Here is a 24,051-nt window from a genome sequence, read left to right as displayed (position 1 = left end):
ACTTTTAAATTATAATATCCCAATCACATTATTGTCTATATAGGATATGAATAGGCAGAGCTTTTAGAATAAAATTTAGTCAAATTTTATACAGACCTAATTAACACATATATTGCGAATTAATTTTAACGGATTTTTTAAGTGTGCGACGTTATTATTAAAATATTTAATTCAAAGCAAAAAACAAAATGGAATTTATAAAAAAAAAAGTGGCAGATAGTCTATTTATTGAGGAAAACTATGGATCAATAATAATAACAGGTTTAGGGCTACATTGCAAAATTTTTGTAAATATGAGAAAAAATATTCACATCTATTACAGCGCCAACGAAATGGCATGGGACAGCTAGTATAGAGTATACTCTTGGTGTACACAAAAAAATTTATAAAGAAAAACGATTAGCTGATAAATTATTTTAAAACTAATCTTTGTAAACGTGACATTTTACGAAGACAAAAAGTGATATATTTTATATGTATAGGCATGTATAGTTAGAATGAAATATAGTATAGCGGTACATTTCCAGAAAGTCATACAAAAATAACTCATTTAATAAAATTTTATAGGCTTATATGTATTAAGGCTAGGCTAGGCTTAATAACTAGGTAATAATGAATAAGTGATCATTAGCCTGAAAAGTTTAAAAACAATCGATAACGAATTGGTTACTTAAATTATGCTTCTTATTTTTTATAATAATAAAATTGTAATTATCATGATTGATTAACTCCATCTCATTTACGAAGCTTATGCACGCACTAGAGTTAAAGTGAAGTAGCTACAGTTTTCCCGTTAACTAAGGGGAATTTTAATTATAAGGTAATTCCAATGCGCCTTGTGTATTTTTATTTTAAACTGATGTTTTTCTTCCTTAGTTTGTTTCTTTCTATGAAGCTATAAGGTATACTAACTTTTCAACCGCTGCTTCGCTCGCGTAGTCAAAGAGAACCCACATAGCTCCCGTTCCGGTAGGATTTACGGGATGAAACTATCCTGTCTGCCTATAATATTTTTTTTTTTTTTTTTTTTTAATGTAAGAGCAGGTAACTGAGCAGGTGGATCACCTAATGAAGTGACACCACCGCCCATGAGCACTGACAAAGTTACCCTTGTGAGGCTGTTACCGGCTGTCGAAGATGGATGTAGGCTCTCTTTTTAAAGGTATTTAAGTCATACACGTGCGGGAATACAGAAGGGGGTAGACTGTTCCACAAGATGGTAGTGCGGGGTAAAAAGTGTCGCGAGAAGCGTACGGTACTCGTTCGCCAGCGGTCCAAATGGTGTGGATGGAAGTTAGCTTTGTGACGGGCGGAGCGGTGGTGAAATTCCGCTGCTGGTATGAACTCGAATAACTCCTCTGAACACTCCCCATGGTATATGCGATAAAAGACACACAGTGAAGCAATGTCTCGTCGCAAAGCAAGAGGGTCAAGCCGATCGCTAAGTCTTGGGTCGCCAATCATTCTAACTGCTCTACGTTGAACGCGATCAAGTGGAAGGAGTTGGTATAACGGGGCGCCGGCCCAGAGATGTGAGCAGTATTCCATGTGTGGCCGTATCTGAGCTTTATATAGTAACAGAAGATGGTCAGGCCTGAAATACTGCTTCGCTCTGTAAAGGACGCCCAGTTTTTTTGAAGCTAGAGAAGCTTTGCCTTCCAAATGATCGCGAAACTGAACATCGTCAGAAATATTGACGCCAAGAATCGCGATGCTAGACTTGACGCTGAGGGGAGTGTTCATAAAAAGGGGAGCCGATTCAAATGGCTTTTTTTTGGCCGTGAATGCACATAGTTGTGTCTTAGTGGGGTTAAACTCTACGAGGTTTTTACGACCCCACTTTGAAACTTCTTCCAAAAGAGTTTCAATCTTGGACACCAAAGTGTTTCTGCACTCATCGACATTTTCTCTCGAGAAGTTAGCATGGCCAGTGTAAGAGGCGTCACCAGTACTATCATCTGCATAACAATGAATGTTACTAATTTGTAACATGTCATTGATATGCAGAAGAAATAGTGTGGGTGAAAGAACACAGCCTTGAGGGACGCCAGCGTTTACAGGCATAAGCTCCGAGCACGATCCGTCGACTAAGACCCGAATATTTCGTGCTGCAAGAAAGCTGGCTATCCATGTGCGTAACTTCTCGGGGAGTCCATATGATGTTAGCTTCGATAGTAGAGCCCGGTGCCACACCCGATCAAAGGCTTTTGCGACATCAAGACTAACGGCTAATGCTTCCCCTTTACTCTCAATAGCCGCAGCCCATCGGTGAGTTAGAAAGACCAAGAGATCACAAGCCGAACGTCCATGGCGAAAACCATACTGATGGTCACTGATCAGCTGGTTCTCCTCTAGGTAGCCTAAGAGCTGACGGTTGATTATGCTTTCCATGGCTTTTGAGAGCAAAGAGGTAATAGCAATGGGCCTGTAGTTAGAGGGGTCTGATTGATCGCCTTTCTTAGGGATCGGGTGCACGGCGGCGGTTTTCCACGAAGCTGGAGCAATGCCGACATCATAAGAGTGCTGAAACAAATGCGCAAAAACGGGAGCCAATTCTGGAGCGCACGTTCTCAAAACAATTGCAACAAGGGCCACTCGCTTTATGGGTGTCAAGAGAAAAAAGTACCTTACGCACTTCACGTTGAGTAAAGCGTACATCGGACATAAAGTACTGGCACCGCGAGATAGTAGGCGGTACCTTTCCCCTGTCGTCCAAGGTGGAATTGGACGCAAAGAGAGCGCCTAATAAATCGGCTTTCTCTTTGGGCGAGTGGGCTAAGGTATCATCTTCCCGGCGCAAGGGTGGGAACGTCGGCTGACAAAAGTTTCCTTGGATGGCTTTAGCGAGCGACCAGAAAGCTCGGCTACCGGATGGGAAACGTGTCAGTTTTTTGCCAATACCGCGTATAAACTCGGACTTTGCTATGCTCATTTTCCTTTTGTACTGCCTGCAGGCAAAGTTATATTGTTTTTTAAGAGCACTGGCATTCGGATCCTGTTTTAAAAATGCATCTGCCCAGTTACGGAAACAATCTTGCTTCTGGCGAAATGCCTCTTTGCAAAGATGACCGTACCAGGGCTGAGACTTGCCGCCGATGGGTACTACAGAACTCGGTATGAAAAGTTCCATTCCCTGCAGAACCACATCCGCGACAGAGTCAGCATAAGCACTAGGATCGTGTGCAAAACAAACTTGCTTCCAGGGATAGGATGAAAAGAACTCCCGCATTCCATCCCAATCAGCCGCTCTGTAGTGCCAAACGCGCCGGCAGCCACCAGATCGGGGCCGCCTTGAGCGCAAGATTGGCACCACACTGCGAACCAGGCAATGGTCTGATGTGCCTAAAGGGGCATCAGTATTGACCTGATAGTTATTTGGATGGGAGGTGAGCAGGAGGTCTAACATGGAAGGGGTATGGTCCACAACATCAGGCAGCCTCGTGATCGAAGACACCAGTTGTCTTAGACCATTAGCCAATGCAAAGTCGTAAACAGATCTCCCCGCATGGTCAGTAAGTCGTGACCCCAACCATTGAGTATGGTGGGCATTGAAATCGCCTAAGACGATAATTTCAGCAGAGGGGATCTGTTCGAGTGCTGCGTCGGCTGTGATTTGAAGGTGCTCCATAAGCCGATCGGTTTCAGCATCTCCACTGTGCAACCTGTACACGCACGCATAGACCCGTGGATGGTCATCGCAGTCTATACGAAGCCAGAGAGTTGACAGGTTGGAATTAACGAGGTTCTTGATGCGACGATAGCAAATATCCTCCTTTACAAAAACACACACACCAGCTTTAGGGATAAAAGTGTGCTCCAGTTTGTATCCTGGGTAGTGAAGGTGTGATGTGTCAGGTGTGAATATTCAGGCAGGCTGCAATTTTATACTGCGAAAAAAGTAATTTTTATGTAGAGCTGTGGCCCTATTTCCTTACAAGTAATATGCAATGGTGAATGGCAAAAATAACATGTAGTGTCTTAACATGGTCTTAACTATCTATAAATTTTCATAATACTACTATGTCAAAAATGTATTCAACAAAAATTAGACGAGAGTCAGTAAGACGTAATCGTTGTAATATTCGTCACACGTATCTCTCTGTCTTAGAATGTAGATTGGCAACAGCTAGTTCCACGTAGTCTCTGATTGGCAGTACCGTTGAATGACATCCCGGCGTCGTAAACACAGAAACTTAAAGCAAGGGATCATATTTAATTTATTTATTAGTCTAGTAGGTACAATACTGTTATTCCAGGAGTAAATAAACCGGGAGTGCAATATGTTACTTCAATTATAAGACAAAGTTAACTTTAAGCTTTAAAAAGATAAAGCTTATAGTAAATCAATTTGTTAAGTTATACGTTAATTAAGTTATAGCAGCTACTGAGTATCGTTGTTTAATTTTGTGATTTATCAAATATTATTATCACATATTTGTTAATAAATTATATTTCTATCATCCAGTAGATATATAACAACGTGAAGAAGCTTGCATTAGCAGTGTGTTGCCCTGCCAACATTTTTTACAAAACAATTTCCAGTATTCAGAGATAAAAAGACAACGAATCCGGCAAAACAAATTGACGATTACTTTTTAATTAGACACCGGATTCAGTCATTGAACTGAGAACCGATAGTGACTGTAACTTTTTAATTATCTTTCAACCTTGATAATTTAAAATTTTCCACATGATTCTTGAATAAATAATGTTAAAAAAATAAATAAACTAAATAAAGACAGGTAAGAATGTAGTAACTTACAATCCCGACCTTAATTGTGAAATAAGTCGTTGTAATTTGTTTTGCAAAAATGTTACTAACGTTCTTGTCACGTTAATCTTAAAAATAAGAACCCACGTACAAAAATTGTTTATCACCACTTGATGCTACGAAAAGTATGCTATAATAATGGAAAATTTTGTGAAATTTTATAGGTCGAAATACGCCAACATTTCTTTTTCTTGGCAATTTTCGCTCGATTACAATTAAAATTTCAAACTTTCATATCTATTATTTTCATAATGCAATCCCCAAATGAAAGACAATCTATAGACCTAACAAACTTTCAAACACGGATACCTCACAAGTCACAAGTGATGCATACAAGGATGCATTCATTTGATAATTATATGAAAATTAATAATCTAACCATTTAAATTGTATTTCTATAACATAATATCATCTAAATTGGTTTTGTGTGTATTTTTAATTTTTAAAAATATTTTAAATTGACGAAAGTTCGGTGTTATTTTAATGGATATTTCATTATCTTCATCTTTGGTGATCATTTGTCAGTTACATGATTATTACGAGCAGTATCTACCCATGTTATTTTTAATTTCCTGCCAAAAAATGCCGATAACAAATTGCAGTAGGTACTCAAGCAAAATCCTACATATTACGAAATTTTGTAAGAATTTATGAATTTATGAATGGCTTCACTCAAAATCTATTAATCAGAGATCTATGAAATTTGGTACAGGGATAGATGAATAATATTATAGGCGGCCTTAGCGCTAGCCACTAGGCTACCTTTTTGAATCATTTTTCTATAGAAACTGAAAAAAAATGCTGTTTAAAAAATTTGTAGAAAATTATCGAATATTCAATGTCATTTCTTTATCTACCAACATATTGTATTCATCGATTATTTAGGTGCTGTAAGGTGTTTGCAATTTATGTCATCCTTTCAATTCACGTGGGTATATATACAGCTATTTTTAACCGACTTCAAAAAAAAGGAGGAGGTTATATCAATTCGGCCGGTATGTTTTTTTTTATGTATGTACACCGATTACTCAGAGGTTTCTGAACCGATTTACGTGATTCTTTTTTTTGTTCGATGCGGGATGGTGTCAAATTAGTCCCATGAAAATTTTATTCGGATAGGCCTAGTAGTTTTTATTTTATGAGCATTTTTGTCTGTACATATTTGTAAATGTTGCAAGTGCAAGTTTGAAGTCGGTTGTTTTTAACGCTGATAACTGCGTTAAAAACAACCGACTTCAAACTTGTTGTAAAAAAAACCTCAGTTGTATGTGCTCGAAACTCGTTTACTTCCCTGTGACATAAGAAATATATACGACATGGTTAAAATGCCGTTAGTTGGACAACTCGATAGAAACTAAAATAAAAGTACAATTAATTAATTATGGGCGGAAATAATATTTTAAAGAAAACTTTGATTTTAACCCGATTCAATTCACAATTTCAATGTTCAGAATTAGGTCAGTAGCATTGTGCCTTGTAAGTTGTAACCTTGTTTTTTATGCCTTTATGCAATATGGGAAAGAAATATCAAGATGAGTTAGAATGCCTTATTATTATTCGAATACAGATGTAAAAAAAAAGGTATATCTTCAATCTTCATTCACAATGTTATATTATTTATTTTATAAGTTTACCATTTTATTCTTCCCACATATATTCCACACCCTTATTAATTTTTAAATCTTTAATATAACTATCTAATGCGCATTAAAGATAGTTTAAAATAACCCAAAAAATACATAATTTTTCTTAACTTCAGAACCTGCAAAACTATTTCCTATTACATATTATAAAATCAACATAAAGTTCAATTTTAACCTTCAAACTTCAAAACAAAAAAAAATTCCAACAATTGCATAAAAGTAAACATCAGCTGTAAAGTGCGCATTGCAATGATGAGCAAAGAAAGCAAGTTATCAGCGAGTAGCGGTGCGACTAACGGCGCGACGTAATACGTTATGTCACACGGCCTTGGCCTAGCGGGGGACCGTTCGCATCGACCGGAGCGAGTTACGTAGGCTATACTGTACCGGAGAATTAATTGTACCTATATATTGTATAGTATGAAATTTTACTATCATAGGGAGATTTTTGTGGCTGGCAGAAATTTTCCATTTGTGTGCTGATAATAAATGAAAGTTTATGTCCAAAGTGTAGAAATGCAAGTAAGTCTTAGTTGTATTCATAAACATGTTGTTATCGTTCCTGTATAAATAGAGATTAAGATTTAATGTGCATACATATTATTTTATACTAACCATTATAATATGTAAAATATGGAATAAATTGTGTCCGGTAGTGAATATTAAACAGCTCTACAGAATTCAGTGGAGCGAAACGACACTTTAATTTTCCGTTCTATGTGAGCAGCGCCCACAGCTAACAGTGAACATACTACGTGTTTCTTTGTATGGTTGAATACCTCAAGGCCATATATTTCATTTAAACCTAATTATATCGGGTCCCCACATAACATGTTGATAACCGTTCCATAAAACCAGTTCTAGTACCTACTTATGCTGTTTTTATTAATTAAAATTAGGATGGTTTTTGCCGCTCTCATTTATTTTTTTGTATCAGCAAGGTTAAATAGCACTTTATTTCACGTTTGCTCTATAATTATTTTTGCAAAGAATTAGAAATATGTGACATACGATATTGAATAAATAATTGTTTTTTAATTTTTTCTATCTTCCATAGCTTTAGGTTTCTTTTTGATTATATTTAGGTAGGTATTAAATATTTTTATTTTATTTAGGGGGTGAAAAAAACTATACTTAAGTCTTCATTACTTTTTCTATAGATATCCAATATACATATATGTACTTCTATACCAATAAAACCCTACTGCCAAGTAAAATGCAATTTTTTTATTTGTGGCTTTAAGCTCTTACCCGTTGTGTGTAACAGCTTATCTATGCCGGCAGCATAAGTACCTACATAAAAGCCCACTTCAATTATCATTCGTCACATATCTTGATGTTATCTTGATATTTTATGTATCTATACGTTTCTATAATGAGAAAATAGAAGCCCTAGGGGACGTATTGTAACACGTAGTGTTGCTTTTACTAGTTCATTTTTTACAATATAACATGTCTAGGGCGGGACGCTTTCTAAGCTTCGAAAGTAGACAGCAAGTAAGAGTATATAAAACTACGAAGTACGAAACAAGAGTATTATTCAAAACAAGTGACATTCATATATAGTAAATAATTACTTATCTTAAAGTACAGACTCTTCTTTAAATTGCAATAGCGCCTACTAATTTATTTCCCAACGGGAAATAGAACATCTGCATTTAATGACACGCATTTGTAATGTTTCCATACATTGTATATCGAGATACAGATAGCAGTAATCCAGTTTAAACGTGCCTCTACTTACATGGTTTGAAAATAAATGATAGCAGCTCGTAAATCGTGCAATCAATTCTACAAGTAATTACCGTTTAATGTTATGAAATATGTACGACATGAATCAGCGAGTCCAACGCAGATATTAATCTTGCTGTGATGATGCCATTTTGTACCATTACTCCTGAATATTTTACAAAGTATTCGGTGTTTACAGTCGTTGCAGCGTATAACTGAGTATACTGATTGTAGGCTCTCGTCTTTAAGATCCATTTTTAATATAAGGATGTATAATTTTATTGGAAATCATCGGTCATCAATTTGAATGGATATGCTTGAATGTACACGGTACAACAATAACACTTAAGGTATGTATAATGAAAAGCAACAAGGGTTTCGTAATTAATCTTCGCTCCTCATCGTACAAACAAGTTTAGATTTTTAAATTAATAACTTGATACTTGTTCGATCCAAATAAGATAGAAATATGAATTAAAATTTATATGAGAAATATTTTTATCTTATGTTAAGTAAAAACAATACTGACACGTATTTATAAAATCAATTCTAGTATGTGGTTAATGTTTAAAGTATCAGTTTTGCTTGCATCATCGACAGAAATTGAAAGACATGTATTATTGAAATTTATTCAAAAACCATAAATATCAATAAAAGATAGCGTAAATTATTCAGTATGGAGACAAGACACGAAATATGCTTTATAGTGTAGAGACAGCACAAATAACCTGTATAATCATAAACATCTCGTTTTAAGCTCAAGTTCACTTATTCATCTTAACAATATGTATCTTTTTTCATCTCCAAGGTTTAGTCATTGTGCAAGCAGTACACAATATACACCCACACATTACACATAAACGAACGAACAAAAATAAACGTGGAGCGGTGATGGATGAATCGCAAATTGCTTTTTTGTAGACACTCCATATTTGTCACATCAATAGACACGATATAGACAAAGAATATGATATTCTGGTATTAATCATCCTACGTAAAGATAAAAAGCTCTCAAAGTATGCGATTTAGTTATGTACCCGAGTATTCTTCTCAAGCGTTTCTATCTTTCAGTGAAGTAAAATTGTGAATTCATCGGTTGCTTTGAGGACCAATAATAGTTATTATGGAAACTCTAGTCAGATAATATAAAGAACTCTCTCAGAAAGAATGTGTTTATTACAGAAAATGAATTGTAAATATGTATAATGCATGAAGCTACCAAAACATACATTTGTTATAACAAATTATTCTGTTTTACGTAATATTTACGCATTCCCATAATTCAATAGACACAGCACAATTCATGACGGAAAAATTATGTAACGATTGATAAGTAGAAAAACATTGTTTAAATTTAAAATCATCTTATTTTTCGAGAACTTTCTTGTGAAAATATTTATGAGCCTCAAAATAAACAGATAAATGTGCAATAAGCGTCGATTGTGTACTTAATGCAGCAGGTACAAGACCCGATTCATCATTACAATTTCAAAATAAATGCATCTCTAGATGAACCTTTACAATACTCAAGGTGTGCCGATGACAAACTCGATATTATCATATTAGTCATTCTTTGAAATACTTTAAGTTGTTCATATCATAATAATATTACGTAGCAAAATATAATGTGCGAATTAATTAAATAAATTGATGTATTACTTTGTTTGTTATTATATTAATGCACATAATATTATAATTCATGATGCTTACTTACAAATAAAATACTCAATTCTTATTAAGTGATGAATATGTCATTTAGATGAACCCAACGTACGTTCATTTAGCGTTTGAAACGATACTATTTGTTATTTACAGAGACATCCTTAGCTATGCATCCTCGCACATCATTGGTGGAAAAGCACCCTAATTCCTAAAGCTGAAGAAATTCTTTTACTTTCGTAATATAATCAAAACTGTATAAGATACAATAATTGTGAAAAAAAAACGTATGTCTTTAATTAATTTCGCCTCATAAAGTTACATAATAAGAATAACACGGACTATTAAAATATTTTACAACCTTTGATATATTCTAAGACGATAAAGGATCTCGTAAAGATTATAATTCGATTGAATAACATAAACAAATATAAATCGTAAGTTAGCAATCGTGAATATAATGAAGTATAGCTGAGTCCTTGACCATGACTGCAGCGCAGCGGTGCGCTCCACTCCCGCGCACCTTAGCGACACGACATTAGGGCTGCTACAGAGCTTAGTTTAGAAATTGATTTTTTACTTACAACTTTTACTGTATTTTCAACAGCGCTATGGTATGTAGGGTATCAGTAAAAATTGACAGTAGAATAAGAAGTAGATAACAAAAATCTTACAAACGCTATCTTCCTTTCTTTGATAGCAAAAATAATAATAAATACCTAATAGTAATAACTGCAACAATATTTTCGCAATTTTCATTTTCACTCTAAAACGCATTCATTCGCGTTAATGTGACGAAAACAAAAATAGTTACCTCATTAATAGTACTCTATAAAATACTGGATAATTTCAATAGATTTATTCGTAATATTTATTTATAATGAGTATATCAGTGTTTTGATACTTTCATGTCTGAATGACCATGTAATCTCTGTGAGTCTAGAGATCGTGACACATATACATAGTTGATCATTCTATAAAGAGAGTAGTACAAACATAGTAAGTATGTAATATCATGTAATAAACTTTAAACATTTTGAGCAGCCCTAGCTGCTGGCTCTTACTTCGCACAAAGATTATGTAATACATGTTTACGTATATTAAAGTCTCCTCCAAGAGGACATGACGTTACATTAATTTGAATATGAATTTTAAGCGATCGAAATTTAGCATATATTTTATACGTATTGCAATTCTAAATTTGCATGTTATACGTGACTTATGAATTACAATTACATGAGGTTTAGAATATTCACTATAAAGATGACTATTCATAACGAATTGCATTTATATAATAGAATTCTTAAATGTAATTCGTAAGTTTAAACTTATATAAGATCAAATCGATGTCTTAATGAAATAAATATTATTCATAAATTCTAATAGTATCCACTCTCTACTCTATAGAGCCTAGAGGTACAAGCAATTTTACGTTTTGTTTTACTAATGTACACCAATCAAATTCAATATCCCTTACTTCATTACTAATCCCTTACTTATTTCATAAAATATCACATAATCACAGTGTAATTAAATTTGTCGTATAACTCCTGATAAAAATAGAGCAAATTCTAATTATGGTGATTCTGAAAACAAAAAAGGTACAAATATTCTTTGAATGTAAGGACAAACGTTGGGCACTTAGCCGTAACTCTATTACATTATGTTCAACGCTTGAATAATGGGACATAAACATAGTTAAGGTTCACTTGCTGTATTATTTTCGAATTTAAAGCCAATCATTTTCAAACTAAACTAACATTTCGCGCATTTATATCTTTTTACAGCTATTTCTTGAAGGTTTTTGTATCTATCAACTTTTTTAAATTATTCTATCACTAGATTTCCGCCCGCGGCTTCGCCCGCGTTTGCAAAGGAAAACCCGCATAGTTCCCGTTCCCGTGGGATTACCGGGATAAAAACTATCCTATGTGTTAATCCAAGTTACCCTCTATATGTGTGCTAAATTTCATTGTAATCGGTTCAGTAGTTTTTACGTGAAAGAGTAACAAACATCCATACATCCATACATCCATACTAACTTTCGCCTTTATAATATATATTAGATTAAGTAATAATAATATTGATGCTCTAAAGCACCTATTACGTCTTGAACAGTTTATAAAGGTTAATACAATAGATATTATCATATGTATGTTTAAAGTTCATTAACACTCTCATGTGAAAATTGGCACCCTACTAGCGAATCAAGCCGTCTATTAAAACTGGGTAACTTTATTTCGAATTATCTACCTACATACTACATACATAAACTAAACATGGTATTTGATAAACAATGTTTTCATACCGTTTCTGTAGAGGGGTCTAACCCCACTCTACGTGAAGTCATATAAAAATACAAAACAAACACCATGCTTCTATTGTTCCATTATTTTTTGTAATTTGGTTAAATAAAAACGTGAATATGATTCTAATATGCAGTGTAGTAAAAAGTATAAAGAACATAAATATGCTTCATAGGAAAAATTTGCCTTTCAAATATTGAATTTATTTTTATGTGTATTTCATACCTAAGCAAACAAAGTTTTTAATTTACACATCAGTGTATTCAGTATTCAGTAACTTAAGTACTTGTTGCAAATATGAAGAACTGGATTGCTTCATAGCTGTCTGGACACTAACGAATTAAAATTTTGTTCCTTTTAGATAGAGAAATCTCTTTTTCCACATCGCGATTGTGATTACCTAAACATCTTGAAAATTAAAGCACAATCATTTGAAATTTGTCATGGTCACCAGTAATGTTTTTAGTTCTTATCAAGTTCAGTACATCAGGAAGGTTACAATATCTAAACTCATGCCGCACTGTTTGTACAGAAAAGATAATTATTTTATAAATTAAAAACAAAGTATTACTAAAACGGCAAAATAACATCACCATGAAAAATAAATACAAACGTCGTAAAGAGTCTTTGATGATGTCTTTAAAAATAACTATCTACTGTCTTTTGCAACATATACATCGCTAAAAACAAATGAGTGCCATTTTTTAGGACTTCAATGTCCCTTTTTATTGGACAATAGTCAGTGGAGCACTATACTATATTACTTTCCAGCTAGATAAGATCTACCCCATATATCGATATATTTTGTATCGACAACACCTTGTTTTGCAATACCAATTTATTTTTATTTACAATATTTATATACCGATTCAATAATTTATAGGACCATCAAACAAACAACAAAAGTAATTGTTTATTTAAGGGTCCCTTACTTTACTTCGCCATCTCGTTGCTAGCAACAACATAATAAACCAATAAATAAATGGTGTGCATATAAAACCTACATCCATACGTGGTTTCTGATAGACGCCCAACCGGTCCCCATCCTGTTTGTCCCGTGCCAACGAGTGCGGCAACATTGTTCGAACACTTGCAAAATGCCAACATGAGCCATTTATCGAGTAATACATAAGCATATATATTTCATTCGAAAAAACTTGCATATAGTCAGATAATGTAAGACGTATAACGCTTCGCGCTGTTGAAATTGATTCTGGTTTATGGATTCGTCCTCATTTATATGGATATTTGAGGATAACGTCCGATAACGTTTGCTTAAAATATTTTAATGTTTTATTGCAATTTTAATGTCCTTGAATCTCTATATTGTTTACCTGTTTATTCGTTATTCGTTTATAGTACAGGTAGTACTTAGGTACATAATATAATAAAAACAGAAATGATAATGTGATCACTTTTCGAAAGCTCCCTGATTTCGAAGCCTTCGAAGAAGACCCAGAAATTATGTGTTTAGACGGGTAAAAATGTAATTCAAAACAAATTTCTACCTAACCAGCCACTCAAGTAGGCTTTTGAATTAATCTGGGATTATAATTTATAAATAAACAAAACACAAATAGATTAGTAATGTTAAGGATATCCCTATTTGAAAATAAAATAAAATCCAAAATTTACCATTCAGCTTAGAATTAAAATGCAAAAATATATAACAAAATTTCCTGATTTTAATATAAAATAAAGTTATTTATGCAGTACTCGTGTATTCATTTATGTTAAATTAACGATTAAAACTAAAAAAATGATATTATTCTTGATGTTTGTTGATGTGTAAGTTTTGTATAAAGTGATAGGATTTAATGTATCACCAACGAATTATGTATATATAAAATGTACAAAATATATTTATGTTTCAAAAATTTGAATCATCCAAAATCTCATCTAAAAATACCTCCTAAGAAATCATGAAAACTATTTCTAACATGAAAATGTAACGCTCTAATGAATAAGCAAACTGCCTGGAGTTTACAAGCTGAGCGTCACGACGACAGAGCCTTAAGTGTGCTAAATCTGTCGAAGCAAGTCAAACTCGACGTGACGAACCACTATCAAGTTGTTTGAACTATGAAATACTGACTTTGACAAATATTGCATGTCTTGTCAAATGCAGAAATACTCAAAAAGCGTTAACGCTGTATCAATTTAGATTTAGGTAGGTTCTATCTGAATAAATTGGTATATCCTATTATGATAATATTAAGGTGAATATAAATTCGTAAATTATGATTACTTAGCATTTTCAATTAATAAATTGAAACAAAGCGATAGTCAAATAATAAACATATTATCCACAAATGTTATTGCAAAGTAATTTGTATCGTTAGCAAATAAAATTTCAGCCTTGAATATAACTTACGCATCAAAAAAATGAATTTAGGACAGTCTCCACGAGCCGTAACTAGTTATTAACTACCAAAGTACAAAAGCTCTTTGTTTTAAGCTATGATTCCGCTGTATAATGCTCACTGATATAATAGGAAAATTATTACAGGCGGAATTTATACAAAGTACTGAGGTCATTACTCTTGTAAGAAGTAGGACAACACCCGTAGGCTTCACCATCCACTTTTATAGACCTTTCTTTAAATTCTCGTTAAATATTTGCGAACGTGTGAATAGACTTATTAAAGCATTAACTTTTATCTTGAATTACTTAATTATATGCTAAATTAATGTTTGGGAAATGAACTTTTTTTTTGTGTTTTCTTAATTATTTTAACTTATTTTTATACGTTTTATGAAATTGTATACTTATTTTATAAAAAGTCGCTTTTTGAAACTTCAGGTACATTCAACCTATTTAACTGTATTGAAACCTTTCCTGAAAATGTTAATAAATTAGTTACAAAGATTTACACATTTTTTTAAAGTAATTTTTGACTCTTATTTTACAAACATTTTACATTTCATACGTAGTTATTTATTTCATTATTTTAAAGTAAGATACAATATATGTACTTCAACTTAAACTCAAACTTAATTGATATGTGCTCTACATTTCTATCTCTATCATCCATACAACATATTATAATTTATTTTAAATATTAATAATAATATAAAAACGGCCTCAGATAATAGTATTCACTATCGTCATTGGTAATGAAATATGAAGAAAAGTGACAGAGCGTTGGGGTCAACAATCCGTCAGTAGGTCAGCTGTGGAGAGGAAGGTCCAAGCTTGCTCCTGGGTTTCCCCGTCACCTTTCAGGCTTTATATAAATTAAATTTAAAAACCGCCACTCTTATACAAATAATAACATACTTTGCTGGTATTGTTTATACAAATGCCATAGATAATAGAATACGATTCAATGTCATTATTAATTGCATTTTTAATCAGTTGTAATGGAAAAAAAAATTAACTCTAATAACTTACACAGGTCCATTTTGAAGGTGGTATCTTGTCAGCAGTCTTGCAAGTATGAGAAAATTCAATGAATATTCATTTCGATACGTTTCTGTGACCTAGTTTAATATACCTAATAGATATAATAAGAAAAACACACCAAAAACATATACTAAGCCACACGCTAAGCCACGATACAAGTCTAAAATAATAAGTATTTGTAGTTGTATATTAAACTGTAAAAATATAATAATATATCGTAAATAATAAAGCTCTGACGTGCTAATTAATTCTAGGCAATAAACATAGTCTACATTTTATTGCAAACCTCCAAACCACACATAACAGAAGTTTGTTTCAATTTAAAAACAAAATTTTACAAATACATTTATTATAAAAAAAAATGGTTTCCATTGTCACTTGGTACTTGAAAAAGATTGATACAATCTGAAATAAATCTCAAAACGAAGAATTTTGTATTGCAATATACCTGAATTTGCAAACATAAATGGTGAACGTAATAATCATTTCCTATCGACCCATTTGACCCATACATTCATACAATTGGTATACTCAAAGAAGTGTAAATTTTTAAAGTAAAGATATAAACCAATCTGCGAGGATTTCAGTGAGAGGCCTTTAAGAGATATAACTCTTGTAGAGGACAAGAGAGGACATTCACCTCGCTCTATCAACGTTAGAATAATACGGATTTATATTTTAAAAATAAAATAAATTCGGGCAATTTAGATATAGATTTCTAGTTTTAAAAATATATTTAAATATAAATGAATATTTTTTACATTTTAATAAACCAGCAACTAATAATAAAAGGTATCATTAAATTCAATGACAACATGTATAGCTACATTTAACCCCTAATCAAATCTGCATAACTAATAATATATTATTTTAGCACAATCAGGACTTGTTATTATTTATTTATTTATTTTATTTATTTATTTATTTCTTCGTAATCATACAGCATTACAGTAAATAACATTTCTTAATATATTGATACAGAACTATGAGCCAATTAAGATTACAAAACAAGGTACTTACAGCTAGATAAATGAGTTATTTTTTAAATGACATATCAGGAAGGAGTGTTTTCCATGTTTTGGTGAATTATATAATACAGTAAGAAAGGTTAATAAATAATTAAACAGTTAAATCTGAAATCTCCCTTTGTGTGAGTGTGTGTATGTGTGTGTGAGTGTTAGTGTGATGTGAATGTGTGGTTGTCTGGACTTGCGTGTTAGTACTAACTAATTATTACTTAAAGAATATTGTAATATTTCAATTAAGTTATAAAATATCATAATTCACATAATGTTGAAATTACAAATTTAGTTCTCTTTCAAACTTTTCTGTGAAAACACTATAATATAACAAATTCTTATAATATTTGACTTATCCACACAAAACTAGCGACCAATAGAATAACTTGTCAGCTAGGACTGGCTCGCGGAAATATAGCAAAAAACGTCATTGAAATTATAAGTCAACATAGACTTACTAACTGTATATATGTGGTTGAAAATATTATGTTTTATTGTTGTAACATAAATGTAAAGGACGTTTTAAAAACATTTGCCACTGCTGATAAAATCACTTGACATGACGTGTGCGAAAATAAATTAAGTAAATAATATTTTGTTAGAATTGCATCAACTTTAAAGTCCGTATGAATAAAAAACACTGTGATTGATTATGTCTCAAAAATATAAATAACCTATAACAGGCTGGCTTACGAGTTTATTTAATTTGGTTTGAGTTGCGATTACTGTTAAACGAGTAACGACGATGTTCGATTGTGTAGCAGTAGATTGATCCATGACTCATCTGATTCTTAGTTCGTTTCGTATCGTTTTCTGTTAAAAAGTTACTTATAAAACTTAAAACATATTACTATACTTACTAATGTGTATTGAGGTATCTGTTTCTAAGACATATCGTAAAAGTGCAGCTTTTTAATAGCCCTTATAAAGCTGCTAATTTACAATGTACTTTCAGTTCCTCCAAATCACTGTTTAAAAGTAGCGATTTGGACAATTTTTATATTTTTTCCATTAAGATATTCCATTAATCTTTAATGCACTCGTATGTTTTCAAATAAACAAAAGTTACATCTTTATAATGATTTTTTAAGCTATGATAAAATTCTGAAATAGTTTCTTACAGCTTCATGTAACCATATATTTACTAGTCACATAACGTACTACGGATTTACTTTAAGCATCTATTTGCTGTCATTTAATACCTCACAATAGTGAGTTCTGCAAATACAGCAGCGGGTTATTAAATATTTCGCAACACACGATCCGTATTGGTGAGACGAGTGTTTGCGCTGTAATTAAGGCTAAACACACATTCAGTCGGTCTTTCAACCAGCAGGACCTCAGTACATTTAAATTACGTACTTATTTGAGTGGACAAGATGATGTCATTAGGTAGCTGTGAATGAAAATCCATTGTATATTTATAGGCTAAAATCTTCTTCGTCTTGTGTGGCAATAGATGTTGGAAAGGTAAACATTTTGGAGGAAAAACAGTAGCGTCCGTCAAAGCTGTCGCTAAAATTTATTTGGATTAAAAGTATAGTTACAAAATATATTTTGTCTCATAGAAAATTAGATTACTTATTTCGACTAAAAAAGAGACCGCATTTTTTATTTGTAAACAGTTCATAATTTTATAATTTTATACTACATCATCGAGTCCTCATTTTGAAAAATATTACCTACTGAAAAAAATGATTACACAAACTTGAAAGCTGCAAAGTGATAGATCACTCAAAAATTATCTAGAAAGGAAAACATGATATTGTGCTTAATATTGTGCATACGTTAAACGAGTGTATTGCTGTCCATTATTATGATGGATAGTTCAAAGAAATCTATTCACACTGCAACACCTTGGGCAATGTGCAACTTTATGCAAAATGTATGCAACGCAATGTGCTCCCGACGATTGCATCTCTTTTATACTATCACAATAAAAACGCAAGTAGAAATGTTAAAGGAATTTATAAATTTCATAGCTTCGGTCATCTGGCTTGGAGTTAAAAGTGTCAAGGCAGATACTGAATATTGTTATGGTTCCGTATGAAATATTGGTATAATGATCACTATGTACACTTTTCAACGCATTTATGAATATGAATCAATTCTTAATACATACTAAAGTATTAATATTCTATTACTAAAATAATTATCCCATGAAATTGAAACGGAATCAAATTAACTTTTAATGCTAATAATAAATATTAAATGGTCTTATGATGATAATATTCACAATCCTTAGTTTAACTTGCGTTTTCCTAACTATAGGTACGTATAGTCATTACTTTTTAGAGCCGATAATAGATTTAATAATTATTATTTTATCCAAAGAAGTTCTCAGATTATTTAATAATTAATCAGAATATCTTTCAGGTAAATTATTGCTACATTAATAATTCACCGCATTTCAGTAATTTATTCGGTTTTAAATAGATATAGACACAAAATTTCCATTAAAATCGTAATATTATTGCTATTTTTATATAATTTATAACATTTATTTATATCTAAGTTGAAAATTGGATTTTTATTATTTATTTTTCGGTTATACGAATTTAAATTCATATTGCTTTTAAAATATATAAGTAGGTATACATGTTACCATGTGTATTTTGGTGAAGCTATTTTAACGTGGTTCGAGTCGAACCCTGAAATTGTCAATTGCATTGGGTTCGCAAATTGTGTTGCGGTTACGAAGATAATGCACATTGTGCAAGTCATTTGGTACACGTCTGAACATTGAAGGGTTATGGCATGTGTTAGCTTCACATGCCTTTGTTGCGGTGTAGGTGATAACCGACAATCTGGACTTTAGCGATGCATTGTGTGCTGAGGAAGATTGTTTGTAGAGGATTGTATTAAAAAGCAATATGCTGTTTATTTGTTAAAATGTTAGGCTCGTTACAACTGCTTTGGTCCAGGCGTTGTATGTTGAAGCAAATCGCATTCGTGACGTCTTGTTCTTGCCTTCGTTATATTTATAGATAACTAGGTTTCCGCCCGCGGCTTCGACCGCGCAGTCAAAGAAAAACCCGCAATGTTCCCCTTCCCGTGGGATTTCCGGGATTACGATTAAAATGATAAATACTAGCCGCTCGTCCCGGCTACGTCCAGACTAACCCGGTATAAAATTTTATAAAAGATGTTCGCAAGTAGTTTCCGAATTTTAATTAACATTATTGTGTGCTAAAGGCACCTCATTAGATGTAAATAACATAAACACCTTATAATAAAAATGTCAGACTCACTAGAATTCATTAATGTTCTATTTAAAACGACTACTTATATGTAAGGAAGATGCACCTTGTCTCATTATTCATCAATTTATTAAGAAACCTTTTTATAGAATGTTATTTCAACGACTTTGACTTTTAAATTATTTAATAATAAAATGAGGCACATGCGTCCACGTTATCATTATTAGAAAAAAACTATTAATTATTTTCTTTTACATTTTACTCTCTTCGTAACATAATTTTTTCTACTACATTACGATTTAAGCGTTTTTCTAACAGTGTGTTATTTCATAAGCTGTGGTTAAGTGTAATAAAGGCAATTTTTAGTGCAGTTTTCGTGCCATCCGCTATTTAAAAAGCAGATGCAAATCATTTTAGGAAGCCAACTTTGAAAGTATTGCTACTTTTTGCTTTCAATATGCTTTTAACTTCAATTTACCTAACAATAGTAATTGCTTGTTCATTGTTGTCCAGCCAAAATGAAAGAATGAGTTTCTGTTTGTTTTTCTTTGTTATTACAATAACAGATTGGGAATACCATATAAAAATAGTGCTACCTACTAATAAAGTGTGCTCAATTATTATAGTACTATTTTTTATATTTTTTATAGACAGAGTTCATAATATATTCCAAAGAGACACACGGGTTATAATTAAATGTATTATTTTAATATGCAATTTATTCAAAAAATGTATATATATTTAAATTAAATAGACGCTGTAGAGTTTTTAAGTTCCTGCAATGTCAAATAAAATTGTATGATGTTTTGAATATTGATTCAAATAAAGGACTTTAATTAACAGTGTTATGGCTGCTTAAATTATTTATACATAAAATTAGAGCAAAAAATTCATAAGCCAGTATTTAATTATTATTTTTTTTACCTTTCCGTGTCAAGTTGATAATTAATGCCCCAAAGAACCTGCTGCATATCAAAGGAAAATACTGCGGTGGAAAAACTGTCGCAACTTTGTTGGTAATGTTCTATACATGTATTAGACTTAGAAAAACAATGCTTTTTATTTATATCTATTTAAGGAGGCAACATAAGGCACCTCGCAATCCTTTCCGTGGGAATCGCAGCAGATGCGCTTCTAATCGAGATGGCTTTTTTCTAATGCCTTCGTGTGGAGTGGCCACGATTTAAGGCTTAGTGGAACTAAGCTCTTGTCCTTTTTTGACAGTACATTTTGTATAATTTAGATATGCACTATGCAGTGTACATTATGGTAAATAATGTTTGTTAAAAGAGTGTAACACGTTCAAAGAAATAAACATATTCATTATTATATTGGTATATAATAATTGGTTTATGAATATGTATATAAATACATATTCAAATTTTCAGACCCGATGTTTTTTCTACAATCAGAAAGGTAATTTTTCACAAAAATAATATTTAGTTTATTTACAAACGCTTTGTAATTAAAATAATGCAATCTTTTGTAAAGCTACAGTTTACTCCTTAGTCCCATAGTTCATAAAAATCTGAAATAATGGTCGTCACATCGATTAATATGAGCAATAATAATAGGACAGGAAATAAGTAACTACTTGTCATTATTCTCAATAAATATTGTGTTTTTAACAAAATTTTAAAGATTGGAGCATCCGGTTATGAGATATGTGTGAGAATTGTTATTTTTGAGAAGTTCACGACTTGGTATAAAATGCGAAATTGAAAATATTTAACTGTATTAAAATATGAACATTGAACATACACATTTTATTTAGATTGTGTAAAATTAAAGCTTTTTATGGTTGAAGGACAATGTATTAATGATTTTTGAAGTCAAACTTCTTAAAAAAGGAAGGTAAAGGTCGCGTCATGGAGTAAGACAACGATTTTGGTATCTTCGAACCTTGCTAAAGAAGTTTCACTTCTGACACCGTTGCTCGGCAAACACGCTCTTTTTTATCTGTAAAATATGTTCAAACGATACCAAATACCGGACAAAGTATTATTTGTACCAGACAAACTCAAACTCAAACTCAAACATTCATTTATTCAATTAGACTACAGACTATTTAGTAGCACTTTCGAATCGTCATTACATAATTTTTAACATTTACCACCGATTCGGAAAGCAGTATCTATGGAGAAGAATCGGCAAGAAACTCCATAGTTGCTCTTTTAAAATCATGTCAATATTACATAATATGTAACTTAAATCTAACTACATAATATATCATAATATGTAACTTATGTCTAACTACATAATATATCATAATATGCCAAAGAACTGTCCTGTGGTTTTTACGCGACAACCCTCCATGGGTCTTTATCGTCCATATATTCCTGAATACTGTAGTACGCTCTCTGAACTAGTACATTTTTTATATAAGCTTTAAATTTAGAACTACTAAACTCTTTAATATTGTGAGGAATTCTATTGTATAAGCGTATACCTTGACCCATAAATGAATTTTTAACTTTAGCTAATCGGAAAAATGGCATTTCAATTCTATTCCTGTTCCTTGTGCCATAATCGTGTCTATCTCCTACTCTTGTGTGTAAGTCGGCGTTTTTGTGTACATGCAAAATATTATTAAATATATACTGTGATGGTATAGTAAGGATACCAGTATTCTTAAAATGATCTCTTAGTGAGTCCCGAGCACGTAAATTATATATAGAGCGAATGGCTCTTTTCTGTAAGATAAATATAGTTTCTATATCTGCAGCCCTGCCCCATAGTAGAATTCCATAGGACATAATGCTATGAAAGTAGCTGAAATAAACCAATCTAGCCGTATCTTCATCGGTGAGATGCCTTATTTTTCGGACTGCATATGCAGCTGAACTGAGCTTACCTGCAGCGGTGTTGACATGGGCTCCCCACTGTAGTTTCTCGTCCAATGTTAACCCTAGAAATACAGTAGACTCAGTAGGATGCAATACCTCCCCGTTCAAGGTAATATCTCTGTTCAACTTTTTTACATTAGGAAGTAAAAATTCAACACAAGTGGTTTTTTTGGCATTTAATAATAAGTTATTGGCAGTAAACCATTCAGATATGTGTAAAAGAGCACTGTTCACTTCGTCAACATTTGGGTCATGCCTATCCAAACAAAGACAAAGTATATATTTTTAATAATATATTATTTGGGAAATATAAAAAAAAGTTTAATGATTCAGATTGCCGATAAACATTCGTAGCTATTGTGGATGTATGCACGAATGGTCTTGCAAAATTAATTAGAACTAATAATTTGTATAGGATTTCCCAGTGGTAGTGTAGGTACATTTTATTCATACAATTAGCTAAATAATAAACCAACAATTGATTTATTTTCGGCCTCTTTTATGTAATCCTTTATTTATAACGGTAAATTAACTGGGATATGTTCAAATAGAAGTCACGAAGATAAGAGATGAACCCTAGATAATACAACGGTAATTTTAAGACTGTTTACCTTTATTGGACCTTATTATAATCCAAAACATAAGGAGTAACATAATAATGCTTACTTTCTATGCACTAAATCTGAATGATCCCATTCTCCCTTATCTAAACAATTCTTTCTCAAAGGCTTTGCACAAAGAAAGTTACGCCCCTTTGTCGGCATTTAAACAAAAATGTTGACGCAAAACGCATATTGAAGGTTTCTGTTACATAAAACTATCTCCAAAATTGGAAAATAACCGATAACAATGAGAATAAAGGCAAAGTAAAACAGTTTAAGGATTAAATATTTTATCTTTACGGCTAAACTGTATTGATCTATTGTCCGTTATTTTTATGTTGTAGTAGTCAGTTAAATAATACCTTTACTCGTTTATTAGGCCAGTTATCTATTATATAATAGATAGCGGCATATACTGATAAATATTTTCAAGACGTTTAGAGTGTTGTGTTACAGGAAGTAAAAATGTATTTAAAATACACATATTTTACTCATTAAAAAGTTGCATACCTACTTGATTATTTCATAAAATTGGTCAACACTTTGTTGTTTTACACGCATAGGCAATATAATAAATTAATTCAAAGAACAATACGCTTTTTATATTTAATCCATAGACTAGCGGTTTCCGGTGAAATCCGGGCAAATTGAAAAAAACTGAACCAAAGGAACACATGACAAGAATAAAGGCAGATGGCGCCTGCGCCTGGACGGAAATCGAAAGGGATTTTTTGTACTTAATCAAACGCAAAAAATTCATGGGAATTACGTTTTTTTGGGAAGTGAAAGCATGAATTTGATTTAATTCGTGGGAACTTGGGGTTGTTTTCTAAATAAGGTTAATATTCTATGGTAATTATTATCTATG

General features: G+C 32.3%; 1 protein-coding gene across 1 annotated transcript in view; it reads right to left on the bottom strand.

The window, feature by feature from the left end:
• Positions 1-1,104: 1,104 nt before the first annotated feature.
• Positions 1,105-24,051, bottom strand: part of LOC123691896 — a 30,763-nt gene continuing 7,816 nt past the window's right edge. The window contains exons 2-3 of the mRNA XM_045636481.1: positions 2,699-3,772; positions 1,105-2,523 (exon numbers count right to left, since the gene is read on the bottom strand). Coding sequence (XP_045492437.1) covers positions 1,105-2,523; positions 2,699-3,772 — 2,493 coding nt within the window. The remainder of the gene's footprint in view (positions 2,524-2,698; positions 3,773-24,051) is intronic.

The sequence above is a fragment of the Colias croceus genome, chromosome 5, assembly GCF_905220415.1.
Source record: "Colias croceus chromosome 5, ilColCroc2.1".
Classification (NCBI taxonomy): Eukaryota; Metazoa; Arthropoda; class Insecta; order Lepidoptera; family Pieridae; genus Colias; species Colias croceus.
Note: the sequence above shows the minus strand (reverse complement) of the source record. Positions and strands in the feature narration are given on the sequence as shown.